This window comes from Leptodactylus fuscus, chromosome 7 (assembly GCF_031893055.1).
Source record: "Leptodactylus fuscus isolate aLepFus1 chromosome 7, aLepFus1.hap2, whole genome shotgun sequence".
NCBI lineage: Eukaryota > Metazoa > Chordata > Amphibia > Anura > Leptodactylidae > Leptodactylus > Leptodactylus fuscus.
This window is the reverse complement of record NC_134271.1, coordinates 125,129,754-125,146,618: the sequence shown is the minus strand read 5'-3', so window position 1 is coordinate 125,146,618 and position 16,865 is coordinate 125,129,754. Positions and strand designations below refer to the sequence as shown.

Genomic DNA, 16,865 nt, shown 5'->3' with positions numbered 1-16,865 from the left:
ACATCAGGACATGGCCGATCTTTATGTTTGGGGTGATGCTGAGTAGTGACCAGGAGCAAAAACACTTGCTCTGGTAGACATGGCCACGCATGGGGGGCAATGAAATTGATTTTGTTAGCAGCAAGGTTGCACTTTGACAAAAAAAATAACTGGCTCTTCAAGAGATTTTTATATGGAAGATCCCCTATAAGTGATTTTCTAGCAAAGAACCCACTTTTTATATGACCAGATTACCAACCTCTCAAATAACAGATTTGCAGATGTGCAGCGCAGGACATCACAGGCTACAGAGATCTCCAATCTATTGTCCTATGCCATTACAGGGAACATGTGGAAACTCATAGTAATAGGGAAGGCTAAATACTTATTTAGGCTAAGGCCCCACATAGTTCCCCGCAGCAAAAAAGCGCTGCGAGAAAAACCGCTGTGGCAATACATCACAGTTTTACCACAGTACAGAAAGTTCACAGAGGTTTCCTCTGTGGACTTTCTGATTCAATTATACTAATATTCCAAATCCAATTTCCAAATCGGCGATGGTTTTGGAAAATCACAACATATCCAAAGCGTATACTTTCCCGCACTGTGGGGCTGGGATTCCACTACACAGTGACTGTAAAATGGGGTGTTTTTTTCTGCAGCATTTCCACCATGGGCAAACCATGGAGTTTACGCCACGTGGGGCTCCGGCCTTAAGGTTTAGCTAGCCAACATACTTCATTATACTTCCCCAAATCTAGACATGCTGTGTTCATTGAGTGTATTTTGGTGGACTTTGAAAAATTCTCACAAGGAATACTGATCCTGGAAGGAGACTGGAACATTAAACTACATCCACTAGTGCAGAACTTTTCAAACTTGTTTGACTCAGGCCTCGCCAGCAAACAAATCCTACCATGGAGTACCATAAAAATGTCACAGTGCTATACACATAATATCCTCACCAAATACCACAGCACATGTAACACCCATTGCAATACCAAATACCATAGTGCACAAACTAAACGTAACTTCCACAATAGCGCCAAGTATTAGCATGCTGCATAAAATACCTCTCAGAAAAGTAAAACACCGCAATGCAGCACAAAATGCTTTTCTAGACATGACAAACACAACATAGTGTAGTATAATATCTCATCATAGCAGTACCAAACAAATACTACAGTGCAGCACAAAATACCTAACATGGGGAAGGTAGCTTGGTAGCAGCAATGGTGTAGACCCAACGAGGACACAATGTCTGGTGCAAACAGGTTTATTTGAAAAAAAAGACAAAAAACAGCAAAATAAATAAACCTTCACTTAAGATACAGAATAAGCTAAATAAACTGCAGCCTTAACTTCAGTCAAAATGTCAAACAAAACCCCGCTTGTCCGAGCACTAACAAAATAGTAAAAAGCAAACTTAACATGTAGCTTATACCAACCACACGAACAAACAAAATAGCACAGTACAGTATCAGCAGACTCTCAGTATTTCAGGACAGACCCAGGCGCCTCCTCTCCTCCCAGGATCTGCCCTGAAATGTAGGCTCTGCAGCCTTTTATGGCCCAGTAAGGAGCCCAGGGTCCACACCCGGGGCTGAGGCCTACACTGGACCACACATAGGTCAGAAACTTGGGGGAGATATATTGAGACTCCAGCACTCTGCCTGTCACCTTCTCACACTAAGCAGAAGCTTGAAACACCACAATATAGTCATATGGTGATAAAAGGGTTATACAGCATCACTGCTAACAGTGCCGTCCCAAACAGTCTTGCTCTATCCCATTGACAGCAAGATTCCAACTAAAGAAAACCTTTAAAACTTGCAATTGATCATTCCCCAATCTCACCACATCAGAAGCATGCCCACAACAGATACTAGTCTATGATGCTTCTGTCTCCAGAATAGAGCACACGGCCTACAGAGTCTGGTTGAACTGCTCCTAGGTGAAGGACCTGTGGATTCTTAGTGATCATCACAGGTCCTTTAGTCTTTCTAGCCATGGACACTGTATGGATACTGCAAGGCTGGCGTTATCAGTGCAGTTTCTGCTGTAGAGTCCCTGCTTTCTGGTGAAGATAAGATTACCAGGGACCTAAACCTCACCAGGCAGTACACACCTCACATATGGAGAAGCCCTCCTCTAGTGTGAATACAATAAGACATCCCCCTTTCATTTCACAGGAATCTCAAGAGTCTCTTGCTTGCACACCAATGAATAGATGTCTGATCAAAACACATAAGTCCTATAGAACTATTGTTTAGTAGAACATAGCCATCTCCCCCTTCTTTCCTCCTTACCCATTGACACAATTACCTTCTCCGACCAAATGTTCATCAAAGTGGCGACTTAATGAGACCGTAATTCTGAAATATGTGAAGAGATTACAAAGCGCTTAACCTCTTATTTCATCAGCTATCTGTGTGGGAGGTCCCAAATGTTACATCTGTGGCTCCCTTATCAATCTTTGGACTTTGGTTCCCACCTTACAAAAAGAAAATTAAGCCAACAAAATAGCCACAGTTCTCCGATAAATAGAAAATTTGATTATACAGACTCAATAGGTTGGTTCTATGAAACAAACTATAAAAATTATAACTATTGTAATGAAATTTTAGGACCCCAGCTATAGCTTTGTATATTCAGAGAGCCTGTATGTATGTCACTTATTTTACCAATACCCAATGAGCTCCTCTTAATATCCCAAGTCAAATAGATAAATTGTTCTTTTCCTGCAACCATAAAACCTTTCTCAACCCCAAGCCATTTAGAAACTACCACTAGGGCCCAGGCCTTGGATGTCCAACTTTAGAGGTGCTTGAAGAACTAGACTATCCCTTGAAGAAGCTGAGTTGTCAACTGTGTATTGGAAGTCCTAACCAATAAGGTTCCCGAACCAGATAGTCTCCCATTGATCTACAATCATATCTCAGTAACACAGCACTCAATGCCCCCATCCAAGCATCACACATCCATGGGACGCCCTGTATGCACAAGTTATACAGTACAAAACAAAGGATCCATCCCTGTATTAATACTATGGCAGATCCTTCTACTCAATGTACTAAATTTTGACCACTCGGTTAACTTCTTAAAGTACCACTCCCACAAAAATTTACTTAAGCCCCCCTTAATGTGATCTGTTTGTGAAGGTAGACAGAATATGCTGACTATTTTGTTATTATTATAATTATAATATATTGGCTGGTATGACTGGATAGGCCAGGGAAGGAGATGATCCCATCCATATCTGACACTCTTCCCACTCATATAATTTTTAAGCTAATACTTCTCCCTCCTTCCCTTTTGTTTCCATCTTACCTCTAGACCTTTCTGCTAGATTGGGTACAAATACACTATATTACCATAGATTGTAAGCCCTCGCGGGCAGGGCCCTCTACCCCACCGTGCCAGTCGGTCACTGTTAGTATTATATCTACCTGTATATTCTGTGTATTGTATGTAACCCCCAAATGTAAAGCACCATGGAATTAATGGTGCTATATAAATAAACAATAATAAAAAATAATAATAATAAATTTAGATTGTTTATGACTGATGCCTAAAAAACCCCAAATAAACGAATTAAGACTGTTCACACCTGCATTGTAGATTCTGTTACAAATGCTAACCACAACAGTGTTGGCTTCATCTCATGGAAGACACCACCATTACCCAACAGATCCCCATTACTTACAATGTGGTCTGTTGAATTGGATCATTTCATGCTTGTACACTTTTTGTAATGGTTCCTTTGTAACAGATGTATAAGGGCGAGGTACTACAAATCCCAGGGCAGAACAAATGTACAGAGAACAGAATAATAAAAAGAGAAACTAACAGGATTACAACTTTCACTTTCAAGGATTTTGTTAATAAAACTGATGTTTTCAGTTCTCAGCTGAGCAGTGAGCTTCCTGCTGGGTTTGCCGGGTGCTTATGCCAGCCCTGTTCATGAAGAAGTGCTTTACAAAAATGGTGGAGAATACAAATGACCTCTGTGTATTTCTGTTATTCCCTATAATCATCACACCCCATTTGTATTATAGATGTCAAACGGCTACGGATCACATAGACCTCCCCCTTGATACCTTACCTTAGACTCCATCCAAACCTCCATGTCCATTAACTATACACCCAACTATCTCTCCAATTATAATGTCACAGCTCCTTTGTTTCAGAATAACATTTCATCACACCCCTACCCCAAGTACCCGATATTGGGCAATCCTGCATTTCCCCAGGGCTGAATAAGATCCAATTCAGAATCAGATCCTCTCATTTCCTAGAAGGCACAACATGTAGAGCTACAAAAACATTATTGCCATGCACTGCACCACGCCATTTCTTCATTGCAGATACAGAACCTTACACTTTTTTAGGCTCCGTACAGCCCTCAGGGTAATTCTCAAGATTTGGGGCCTGGTTTAAATGGCTTTGCTCTTTACCAAAATGATGAGCCTAGTCCATTATGTATGGCAGACTGGAGAAGGGATGTTTTTCACATTGGAGCAGCTGTATCTTCTTGCCCATGCTATGATCATTTCAAGCAGAATGTAAAAATCAGGTTTCCAATTGCTCTTTTTAGTAAATATTCTCCATGCCCAAATTCTCCCCAGTATGCTAGAGATTTGGTGAATGGAAATGTCCTATGCTGACTATTTTTTCAAATCAGGTTAGACATATCACTCCAGATTTACAGATGATCCAGTCCCATCACAGATTCTGTCAAAAATTCCTGGTGAAATCACTACATGGAAGGCTTTTTTTGTCTGGAAACATGCTGGCCACCATAACCAAATACCAGACAGACCCATTAAAGTCAATGGGATCTGTCAGACTCTGCTGAGGTCCATCATTGAACAGATCCATCTGCAACATATATTGTGCTTTTCTTGTCCTATGATGGAACAGAAAGCTGGAATAAGTGCCACAGATGTGAATCGGGACTTAAGCCAGTTGCAGACGACGACCGTGTGCTTTTTCCGCGGCCATGAATTAAAGGCAAGGGTGGTCATGGGGGACACGCAGATGTCCGTGTGTGCCGCCCGTGCTCTTCCATTAAATGAATTGGAGCCACTAAAGCAAAGACTGCAAAATAGGACCTGTTCTATATTTTGCACCCTGGACTGTCAGCCTGCACATGTGACGGTGTAAGTCACGGCCATGTGTACGGGCCCAAAGAAATAAGTGGGTCAGTGTGCTGTCCATGCACAGAAAGCACACAGATAGCATACTAGTAACAGCTACGGTCGTCTGCAAGGGGCCTCAGTCTACAAAGCTGTTCACAGCGCTGCATCATCTGAAAGCTATAGCTCTAAGAACATAGTGATCCAGAAACTGCAGTCACTCCAGTGCCCAAAATAGCTGTCTCCTTATGTCTAATCCCCTCAGAATATTTACCCCCTGCAGTTGTAATTGTAATGAAGTGCAGATAGACCAGGTAAAAAAATTACTAGTGATTTATTACTGAGTATTCAGCTTCCGTTCATGTCCTTCAAGGTAGATCACTCGACTCGTAATCTGACTAGCCGAATCCCACAGTATCTTCTATATGGACTGGAGCTCATTTGCTCTATGGATCCCTATGAACATATACTGTGGCCAGGAGCATAACTACCAGGGTAGCAGGGGTAGCAGCTGCCACAGGTAGCACCTGCCGCAACGGTAGCGGCTGTCGCTGGGCCCCTAATGTCCCACAGGGGCCTGTCTGGCAGGGGCCGGTATCGGTAAGTGACGCCGCGGGCCCCACAAACACTATTATTATACTCGGGGGTCTTTGCAGACCCCCAAGTATAATAATCGGAGGCCCAGGAGAGGTAAGGAACACAAAAAACACAGTTACTTAACTCTCCGCGCTCCATACAGGCATCGGGCCTAGTTGTGTGACGTCCCTGATGTCATTAAAGATGGCCGACACCACCGAGGACTGCAGCGGAGCTGGGGATAGGTAAGTGACAGTGTTTTTTGTTTGTATCCCCCCTCGGCCTTCGATTATTATATTCTGGGGTCTGAAAAGACCCCAGAGTATAATAATTGTTCATGGGTGATCATTATGGGGCATAATACTGTGTTCAGGGGCTACTATGGTATATAACACTGTGTACTGGGGCCACTATGGGGCATAATACTGTGTGCAGAGGCCACTATGGTGTATAAGACTGTGTACTGGGGTCACTATGGGGCATAATACTGTGTGCAGGGGCCGCTATGGTGTATAACACTGCGTACTGGGGCCACTATGGGGCATAATACTGTGTGCAGGGGCCACTATGGGGAATAATAGAGCACGCAAGAATGCGGCGGGGGTGGTCAAAAGTTCGCCACGGGGCCCCGCCATTCCTAGTTACGCCACTGAATGTGGCTCTTATAGGACAGTGCTGACAAATTATTTTGGGCCTACACAGAAGACATTGCAGATTTGGTTGGTCAGATTGTGGGTCTTGGTCTAATGGAAGAACTGAACAGAAGCTGAAAAATTCAGGACTTAAGCACTGGAATTAACACAGTAGTGTATACAGGATCACAATAACCAAACACATGGGGGGGGGAATTGTGGGAGATTTTATTGAATTATACATGTAGCATCTTGGCGTATCATTAGGAATGGAGAGGAACGAAAGGGAAGGTTGCCATTGGCTGTGAACACAATTGGCTTTAGATACTAGAATACGTTGGTCCAAACATTGCAATGCATTGTAGGCATACTGTAGCGGAAGAGGCGGCAAAATGGAAGAAAAACTCAAATATTTGTCTATTGTCCTCCTCACCTTGAGCTGCATTAGATGCACATCCACATGCTTGCTTTGAGGGTCTTCTTGCACAGACTGCGTAAGCCCTCTTACTCTTTCAGCTGTGCTTCTTATCCAGGTATCAATTTCGGGCAAGTGCAAGATAATTTTCCAGTCTGCCCCAGTATGGACTGGAGGTGGCTTATCAGAGCGCTGGACACAATCCTGCCCAATACAGGGCTCAACGTCACATGAGTCTCCAGCATTAGGATCCATGATCTCTGCCTCCTGGGATCTAGTAGTCATCAGACTCATGATGTAGAGCTATTCATACCTGTAAAAGTAAAGAAAAAATAATGTTTTCATATTTACACAGATTTATCAAAGTAAAAGACCAATTCTAATAGAAATTCATACCTTTTCATTACATGAGGATTAAGCCATAAACCACAAAACAACCATTAAGGGTGCACATCTACTCCATAATTTATATGGATGACAAATATATCCTGAATATACTTGTGTGCACAAGGGTCCACCAGCCAAGTGGCCAGTAACACATAGAGCACACAGAGACCCCACCCCTAGAGAAACAGTGATATTGCCCACTTGGCTAGGATAACTTAATGTGCATTAGCACTAGAAGGGCTTATATCTGTGGAATGGCTGATCATTTGGGATAAACAAAGGAATAAAATACTCAGTGTGACAGCGTCTATCAGATGATGGATGCGACTGGGCTTTTCAGAACTGTTGACAGGTCCTTATTAACTCTTCTTCCTCCCTCACATGGAGATTTTGTTGCAGATTTGCTTTGGATGTCACCTCATGCATTGTAAAGGTGAAATCCCTGGTGCAAATCCTTGGAGAAAATTCACAGACAGAAATGACATTGCTGCAGATGGTGGGTTTCTAAGGCTTTCATGCAGATTATTTATACTCAGCCCCTTGTCACCAAACCATACCTTTCTATATATTCTATATGCTCTTGTATGCTGCTATCCACAATGAGACTGAACATTCAAGTATCACAACACATATCTATGTCAGCATCAGGCACTTGCTGGGAATACACTAATGCCGGGCATCCTGTGGAAGTCTGATGGCTAAGAAACTTATGTTCTCTCTGACTGCGACCATGACAAGACAAGGCACAGATCTCACAGTCCTGCAGTCCATGCAATGCAAGACCTTATGGTGCACAGAAAGTGCAGGGCACAATATGTCGAAAAGATAAACAGGGAATGGCCACTTTATTAGAGACACCCATCTCATAGTGTATTGAACCTAATTTGGCCTTGAGAACTGCCCCATCGTGATTTACACACAGGGCCGTAAATCTCCACTCAGTATCAGCAGATTCTTGAGAATAATGTTCAAGAATCAGTGACGAAGTTGAAGTTACGCCGGGGATGGATATTTCAGCAAGACAATGATCCAAAACACCGCTCCAAATCCTCAGGCATTCATGCAGAGGAACAATTACAATGTTCTGGAATGGCCATCCCAGTCCCCAGACCTGAATATCATTGAACATCTGTGGGATGATTTGAAGCGGGCTGTCCATGCTCGGCGACCATCTAACTTAACTGAACTTGAATTGTTTGTCCAAAATACCTTCATCCAGGATCCAGGAACTGATTAAAAGCTACAGGAAGCGACTAGAGGCTGTTATCTTTGCAAAAGGAGGATGTACTAAATATTAATGTCACTTTTCTGTTGAGGTGCCCATATTTTTGCACCGGTCAAATTTTGGTTTAATGCATATTGCGCATTTTCTGTTAGTACAATAAACCTCATTTCAATCCTGAAATATTACTGTGTCCATCAGTTATTAGATATATCAAACTGAAATGGCTGTTGCAAACACCAAAATATTTAGAACTAAAAATGATTAAGATTAATAGGGGTGCCCAAACTTTTTCATAGGACTGTACATAGTTATTATAGGGCCCAGGATGTACCAAAAAACATTCCAGCAAACACCATCATTCCACTTCCACCAACCTGATCTGCTGACACCTAACAGGATCGGTTCATACTGCTTAAACCAAATTCTTCCCATCCCTTCAGCATGGTGCAACAGAAATCTAGACCATCTGTCCTGGTGATGGTTTTCCAATGCTGTCTGATATAATTTTTGCTCTTTTGCCCACAGGAGTCTCACAAGCTAGTTGTCTACTGATATAGCCCATCATATAGGTCATCTGCTCATCCATGCTAAGGAAACATTAGTTGCGACATGATAGTTGGATACCAGCATTGTATCTATTGCATCTTATTGACTATGCACCCCAGAATGGTTCTTGATATCCTCCATTGAATCCTCTAATAGAACAGTTGGTTACAGTCGCAGGATCCCCTTTCAATGGATGATTTTCGGCGATGACACCTTTGTCTGTATACTCTCTAAACCAAACCCCACAAGGGTGGCAGTGTACGAAATCCTGGCCCTGGCTAGCCTAGCTCCGATGACCCGGTCTTGTTTGAAGCCGCTCGGGTCTCTGAATTTTTTGATTATGATGTGGACTCACACTGAAACTGATCATGAAAAACTTGCTAACTTGATTTCATACTGCACTGCGGGATCACTTGTGCAATTTCCAAACAGGAATACACCAATGTCTCTAATAAAGTGGCCGCTCAGTGTATGCACAACACATCCTATCCTACTAATCCTGTTTAGATGTTTGTTCCTCAATCACACAAAAACAACTGAATGGATTTGAATGAAATCTGGCACACAGATAGTTTATAACCTCGATTAACACATAGGCTACTTTTTATCCTGGTAAATGACATGGCTTCAGGATTGTTAAGAATTTATGTTCATATACTATATTACACTGTACTTAGTAGCAGCTTATCTCAGCTTCTGAGAAAGCCAGGTCTGTTATCGCTCTGTGTAAACACTCAGCTAACCCTCAGTGGATTGTGTATAGGCATTTGCATATTATCTGATCTGCTCCAGGCAGTGCAGACAAACTGACATAGGCAAACACCTTTAATCCAAATTGGCAGTTTGCCAACAACACACTCATTATATGGCATCCTAGCGTGCTGCTGAGAGGCCGGAACAATCACAGGCACACAGGCACGGTATGAGGAATAAGTTCAGCAGTAGGACAACTTGAGAGCTGCCGAAATGCCGGAGCAGGCAAACCATCAACGGCAGCAATTTGCTGAATATAGGCAGATCATCGACGCCAACAACCCGCAGACGAAGTCGCAGGCAGAGGTTAGTATACAATATATTTATATAACAAGGAACATTTCAATACAACAGTCTAAAGAAAACAAACAACTTTCTTTTAAGGGGCAGGTTAATGTTACCCAAACTTATAACTATGCAAATCCCTCTTTTTATAAATATAAGTCCTACCATGAGAATATCAACAAGAGTGAATAATACATATTCAGTATGTAACGTATTGTGAAAGCTATGGCTTTGTGTACAGAAGGTTCATTGTTTTGTCCTCTAGGCTGGCCCTGAGTACCTCTTATATTCTGTCCCCTGCACACCCCTCCTCCCCCACACCAGCCTCCCTGTTGACAGCAATGTACAAACAAGTAGTTTATCACTATGGATAAACTCTGGTCTCTAAATGCTGGGCTAAAGGGGTCACTTATTGTAGCTGGAGTGGGAAGGAAAAGCAAAGTGACTTAGTCCCTCATGTACGTAATGAGAGGTTTGCAGGGGGTTATATATTACTGCTATTTTTATTTGCAGAGCAGAGTGAATAAGCAGAATGAAGCGGAAGCTTTGACCTTCCAACATGACTGCCAACACTTGTCTACAAGTCCGACATAACACTGCACAACTACCAACACAACCCTATGTATAAAGCTGCAGAGGAGGATTTGTTTGCTACTCTACTATGTGGTAAGAACTCACAGCCTCGGACATGCTCACCTCTGCTTATCTGGAAGGAGGTGGTGACTTCATTTCATCACCCCCCTTCTCCAGTTATGGAATTAGTCGGGGCAGGCTGTAGCTGTAATTGTAATGATACACATTTTTCCAGACAAGCGTTGACCTCCCATATGTGGTGCGAAAGATGGCCATGTACTCTTAAAGGGGGTTGTCCAGGATAACTGGAAATCCCTACACTAATCTAAACACCTTCTAACCTTACTACTTTCTAAATAACATAATTAATCAAAAATGTATATATACCCATATCTCTAGGGTGGTCATGAAGCAAGGAAGAGAGGTAAGTAAGTAGGAAGGAAGGAAGAGAGGTAAGTACGTAGGAAGGAAGAGAGGTGAGTACGTAGGAAGGAAGGAAGAGAGGTAAGTACGTAGGAAGGAAGAGAGGTGAGTACGTAGGAAGGAAGGAAGAGAGGTAAGTACGTAGGAAGGAAGGAAGAGAGGTAAGTACGTAGGAAGGAAGAGAGGTGAGTACGTAGGAAGGAAGAGAGGTGAGTACGTAGGAAGGAAGAGAGGTAAGTACGTAGGAAGGAAGAGAGGTAAGTACGTAGGAAGGAAGGAAGAGAGGTAAGTATGTAGGAAGGAAGAGAGGTAAGTATGTAGGAAGGAAGAGAGGTAAGTAGGAAGGAAGAGAGGTAAGTACGTAGGAAGGAAAGAAGAGAGGTAGTGCTGAGTAGGTAGGGAAGTGCTAGTAGTGGGTGGTATAGCTAGAGAGACAGAGAGTGTTGTATGGGAGGGAGAGGGGGAAGTGATAGAGGTTAGTGTGGAAGTTACATAGCAGGAAGCTGAACCATGTAAACAAATGCAGAAGATACCAAGAGCTCCCAGAGACACCCAGAAATCACTCAAAACATGGCTAAAGCTATATGGGTGCATTTATCAACTCATTAATAGCACTAACAGACCTTTTTTTAAAAAAAAAAAAAAAAACAACAACATTTTTTTTGCCCAGAAAACCTTTTAATAGCTGACGCTACTGCTCCCAACAGCTCCATACTTTCCTGAGAGTCCAAGAGTTCTGAATAGGGAATAAGCCACTGCCAGACACATCTCACAGTAGCCTCCCCAAAATACATGGAGAACAAAGCATTGGGCATGTTGAAATTTACCATGTCCTATCCTTCTTACATTCAACGTAATGTGTCAGGAAAATGAAAGAGCACCCCTTTATACTCTTGTGGAAATTTGCAGGTTCAACTGAAATGAGTCTCATATTTCTGGCCAGCTTTAGGCTCTGTTCACACTACATGTTTAGTTTAAAATTCTATACAGTCATGAGAAAAACACTCCACCCTCTTTCAATTCTATGGTTTTGTGTTACAAGATATAATATGAAAATATGGTCATTAGAAGGTCTTGCAATAAAGTTAATACAACCTCAGATGAACAGCACATGCCGTATTATACTGTTTCATTATTTATTTAACAAAAACTAGACCAAAACGCAGAATCGGGGTGTGAAAAATGAATTACAACCTTACAGCTTCCATACACAGGGAGGCGCTGCTGATCAAATGTACTTGATTAATTAATCATCAGCAATGTGACCACATCTATATAAGAAATTTTGGCAGTTTTCTGGTCTGGGAAATTCAGGCTAGTGTTAACACAATGCCAAGGAGGAAAGATATCAGCAGTGATCGCAGAGAGGCAATTGTTGCTGCCTGTTAATCTGGTTACATTATATGACCTTTTCCAAACAATATAAAAGTTCATCATTCTACTGTGAGAAACATTCAAGATAATTTACAATCTTCCCAGAAGTGGAAATCCCAGCAAGTTCACACCAAGAGCAGAACTTGCAATACTCAGAGAAAAAGCCCAAGATCTTCATTTCACACTGAGCATGTTAAATATTCAGGTTCCTGACATTATAGTTAGAGAAAGACTGAGCAAGTATGGCTTGTGTAGAAGGGTTGCCAGGAGAAAACCTCTTCTTTCTAAGGGTATGTTCACACAGTGGAAAATGGAGAAAATGGATTCTCCGTGTGAACATGCCGCACAGCTAACTGCGACGGAATACCAATGCCGTGCACCGGCATCCCGTCGTGACATTCCGCTCCGGATTAGGCCTGAATGAATGGGCCTAATTGATAGGGAGTCTCGTGCCACGGACGCCTCGGAATCCATAGCAAGATAGGTCATCTCGCTTCTTTTTTCTGCTACTAGCTAGCAGAAAAAAAAGAAGCAAATGGCTCCCATTGAAGTCAATAGGATCTGTTCTGGCAGGCGGATTTTGAGCCGGATTCCGCATCCAAATCCCCTGCCAAAAAACTCCTAAAATGAACAAGGCAGTACGGCTAAAGTTTGAAGTTGCATCTGAACAAAACACTAGGGTTTTGGAACAATGTCCTTTGGACACAACAAGACCAAAGTGAAGGTGTTTGGCCATAATACATAACGCCATGTTTGGCAAAAAACAAACCAGCAAACCAAACACCTTATACCAACTGTCCAACATGGTGGTGGAGGGGTGATGATTTGGGCTTCTTTTGCAGGCACAGGACCTGACCACCTTGCAGTCTTCGAGTCAACCACGAACTCCTCTATATACCAAAGTACTCTAGACTCAAATGTGAGTCCAGCTATCCAAGAGCTAAAACTTGACCATGACTGGGTTATGCAACTGGACAATGATCCCAAGAACACGAGCAAATGCACAACAAAATGGCTGGAAAATGATCCATTCAAAGTCCAGACCTCAACCCAAGTGGGGGGACCTTAAGAAAGCTGTGTATACATGAATGCCCCAAACCACAATGAACCAAAGCAACTTTGTAAAGAATAATGGGCCAAAATTCCTCCCGAACTATGTGAGAGCCTGATAAAGTCATACAGAAAACCACATATATAATGAGAACCACAGTTATTGCTGCCAAAGGTGGTTCTACAAGATATTGATTCATGGGGTGGACTACAAGTTTGTTACACATGGCTTTTCCATTTTGGCTTCAATTTTCCTGAAAAAAATAACGAAACAATGGAATTTGTTGTGTTGTTCTTTATCTGAGGTTGGATTTACCCAATTGTAAGACCTTCTAAGGAGCAGATGTTTTTGCTTATCATGATACATAAAACCATAGAATTCAAAGTCAGTGGAATGTTTCTTTCTTGTGACCGTATATCTTTCCTATCCAGACAGGGGTGTAGCTATAGGGGGTGCATAGGTAGCAATCTTTACCAGACCCTGGAGACTCAGAGAGTCCAAAGGCTTCTCTATAGCATAAGAAGACACCAGCATTATAGATACCACATGGTAAGAGGGGACCCTATTACATAGTTTGCATTGGGGCCCAGGCGCTTCTACTTCTATGGTTCTTCAATAACCATTGGAATTATTACTGAAAAAGATCATTTTAGGATCTGAAGGAGGATCAGTCTTATACCACATTTCGATGTGATACAGCCAAATTTTACAGTCTATATTGTGAGCTTATGGTCTGCAGAATTCCATCTAATGTAGGCTCGCACCCTTGTATTTTCTTGTGCCACTACAGCACTATGATATAAGAAGTAGAGATGAGCTAATTGAAGCTGCCAAAGTGGAATTTGATCTGAATTTCAGGAAATATTCGATTCGCATTTCCGGTAACGAATCACATTTTTTTCTAAAAATGGCTGCTGCATGTTAGGACATGGGGCAAGGAAGTCCGGGAACTCGGGATCACCCACAATGCCAATCAGCAGCCAGCCAGCACTGTGATGTCACAGCCCTTTAACCCTTTGCGACCAACCACGGCAATGGGAGCAGGTGTTAGCTGTAGCTGACAGCTAACAGCGTGCTCCATAACCCCTGGTTGGAGCACAGCTCCATTTGCAGGTTTTAACCACTTGGATGCCGCAGTAAAACATGACCGCGGCATCCAATGGGTTTCGCCATGCTACATGTCCTCCTCAGCACCCCTCGCGGGGAGGCCAATATGCATTTTCTGCGGCCTGGGATCTGGCCAGTGACCCCAGGCTGCTGGTAACCCCCAGTAACCAGTTGATCCTGCCCAGAAATGAGGGAGTCAGCTTAAGCGTCTACAATACATGTGTATTGCAGTCAATAGAGCTGAACCAGCGGTCAGTGTACCGCTGGTTCAGGTCCCCTAGTGGGACATCACTAAAAACCACTGCAAGGCACAGTGTTCTACACCAGTATACAGGCTCTCGGCAGCCAGGAATTAGCTATTTTTTAATGTGATTCACCACTAATTAATTCAAATTGTATCATAAAATTTGGCGAAGCTGACGAATTTTTGAAAAATTCGCTCAGCTCTAATAACAAGGTAAAGCTGCTAGAAGTAACTTACTACGATAAAGGGGTTGTCCCGCAGTTAGGGGGGTACATTTGTGCCTGTTGTACAATGCTAGCTCGGGTTGTTTTGTAACTGAGGTTACACTGTACTTGAAGTCCATTTGCTTGTCTCGTGCTGGAACAATGTACTTAGTATAAATGGCTAGAAAAATATAAATACACAATATATCACATAATATTGAACATTGTGGCAAGAAAGGGTTGGACAAAGATTTATTTAGTTATATCTTCTGAAGCAAATGTAGACCTTTCTAAAGTGAGCGCTGCTTCTTCAGTGTCTCTTGTATGGTTGCTTAAAGGGATTCTACCATTAAAACTCTTTTTTTTTTCGTTCACACGCCGGAATAGCCTTAAGAAAGGCTATTCTTCTCCTACCTTTAGAAGTCGTCTCCGCCCCGCCGTTCGATTAAAATCCCTGTTTTTGTCGGTATGCAAATGAGTTCTCTCGCAGCACTGGGGGCAGGCCCCAGCGCTCAAACAGCACTGGGGGTGTCCCCAATGCTGCGACAGAACTCTCCAGTGCCGCCTCCATCTTCTTCAGCAACCGCCTCTTCACTCGTCTTCTTCCGGCTGGGGTCACACTTCGACGCCTGCGCAGTCGGCGCTGCCATCGGGCTGCTGGCAGAACCGAGTGCACATGCCAGTGGCCATTTTCTTGTGGCCGCTTACGCGAGCATGCGCAGTACGTTCCTGTAGTTCTATGGCCATAACCGAACGGCAGGGCGGAGACGACTTTTAAAGGTAGGAGAAGAATAGCCCTTCTTAAGAAAAAAGAGTTTTAATTGTAGAATCCCTTTAAACTGAATTTGGCCGACGTCCCGAATGAAGCAACTTCTAACTAAAAGACTAACATAAGATATCAATTTAACATAACACCAAAATGACTTGGTTGTTACATATTTTTCAGTACTGGAAGCTGTAAAGCTCACCGGAATGTTCATGTACTTGTAGAGTGATTCCATATGGATCAATACTGTGTGATCTAACCCTTGAGTGAACCTTGAAGTATAACAACATTTTTATGTTTTTTATAAATCCATAGCGCAGGTGAAAATAACAAACTTTGTAATATACTTTATTAAAGAAAATTGCCCATTTCTTCATTATTTGCCTCCTTCTGATCAAATCTGTACAATAGGCGTCTATGGAGAGAGGCGGGGGGAGAAGTAGAGGACTCCCCATCAGAGATATTTGCACAGGTCTGTTTCACGACACAGTTGGGTTATCCATCCTATCCAGCCTTCAGGGACAGAAATGTCTCCTTTAACCCTTTAAGGACACGGGTCAATTTGTATGTGAATGCTCAGCGACTTTTTTCATATTTTCCTTCTCCACCTTACAAAATTCATAACTTTTTATTTTTCCATCAGGCTTATTCTACATACTATTACAGCACTGAGCATTAACTATATAATCAGTATGATGTAATATCACAGCACAGGGTAGGAATGGGTTAATGCTGTACACAGTCTTATATCTCTCTCACTCCCTCTCCCCTCTCCATAGACTGATATTGTAAATTGATATTGCTTGTTTATGGACTACGGACAAAAATCACTAAGATAAGAAGTAAAGACGGGAGAAATACTTGAAGACACAGGCACTTTTCTTTAGTAAAGTACAATATATTGCAAAGTTTGTTCCCGTCACCTTATTTGTGTGTATAGGGTTGCTGTCACACCGTATCTAAGCCTACAGTAGCGTAACAGTGTGTCACTAACAGGACTGCCTTTTAATGATAATGAAATGGCTCTGCTCATTCTGTCCCTCTACACAGCAAAGCTGAGATCATAGAGATGCTGTTCAGACATTGGTGGCATGAATTATGATAGTTATTAGTTGCTTGTATGAAGATGAACCTGACTAGTCAGCACGAGATATGTTAGAAAACCAGTAGAAGATGGGTCAGATCACA

The 16,865-nt window shown here is 42.5% G+C and overlaps 1 protein-coding gene across 1 annotated transcript in view; it reads right to left on the bottom strand.

Annotated features, from left to right (window-relative positions):
• The window catches only part of AKAP6 (A-kinase anchoring protein 6), a 175,902-nt gene that overhangs the window by 144,389 nt on the left and 14,648 nt on the right, over positions 1–16,865 (bottom strand). The window contains exon 2 of the mRNA XM_075282957.1: positions 6,759–7,053. Within this exon, the coding sequence (XP_075139058.1) occupies positions 6,759–7,034 (276 nt within the window). The 5' untranslated portion in view covers positions 7,035–7,053. The remainder of the gene's footprint in view (positions 1–6,758; positions 7,054–16,865) is intronic.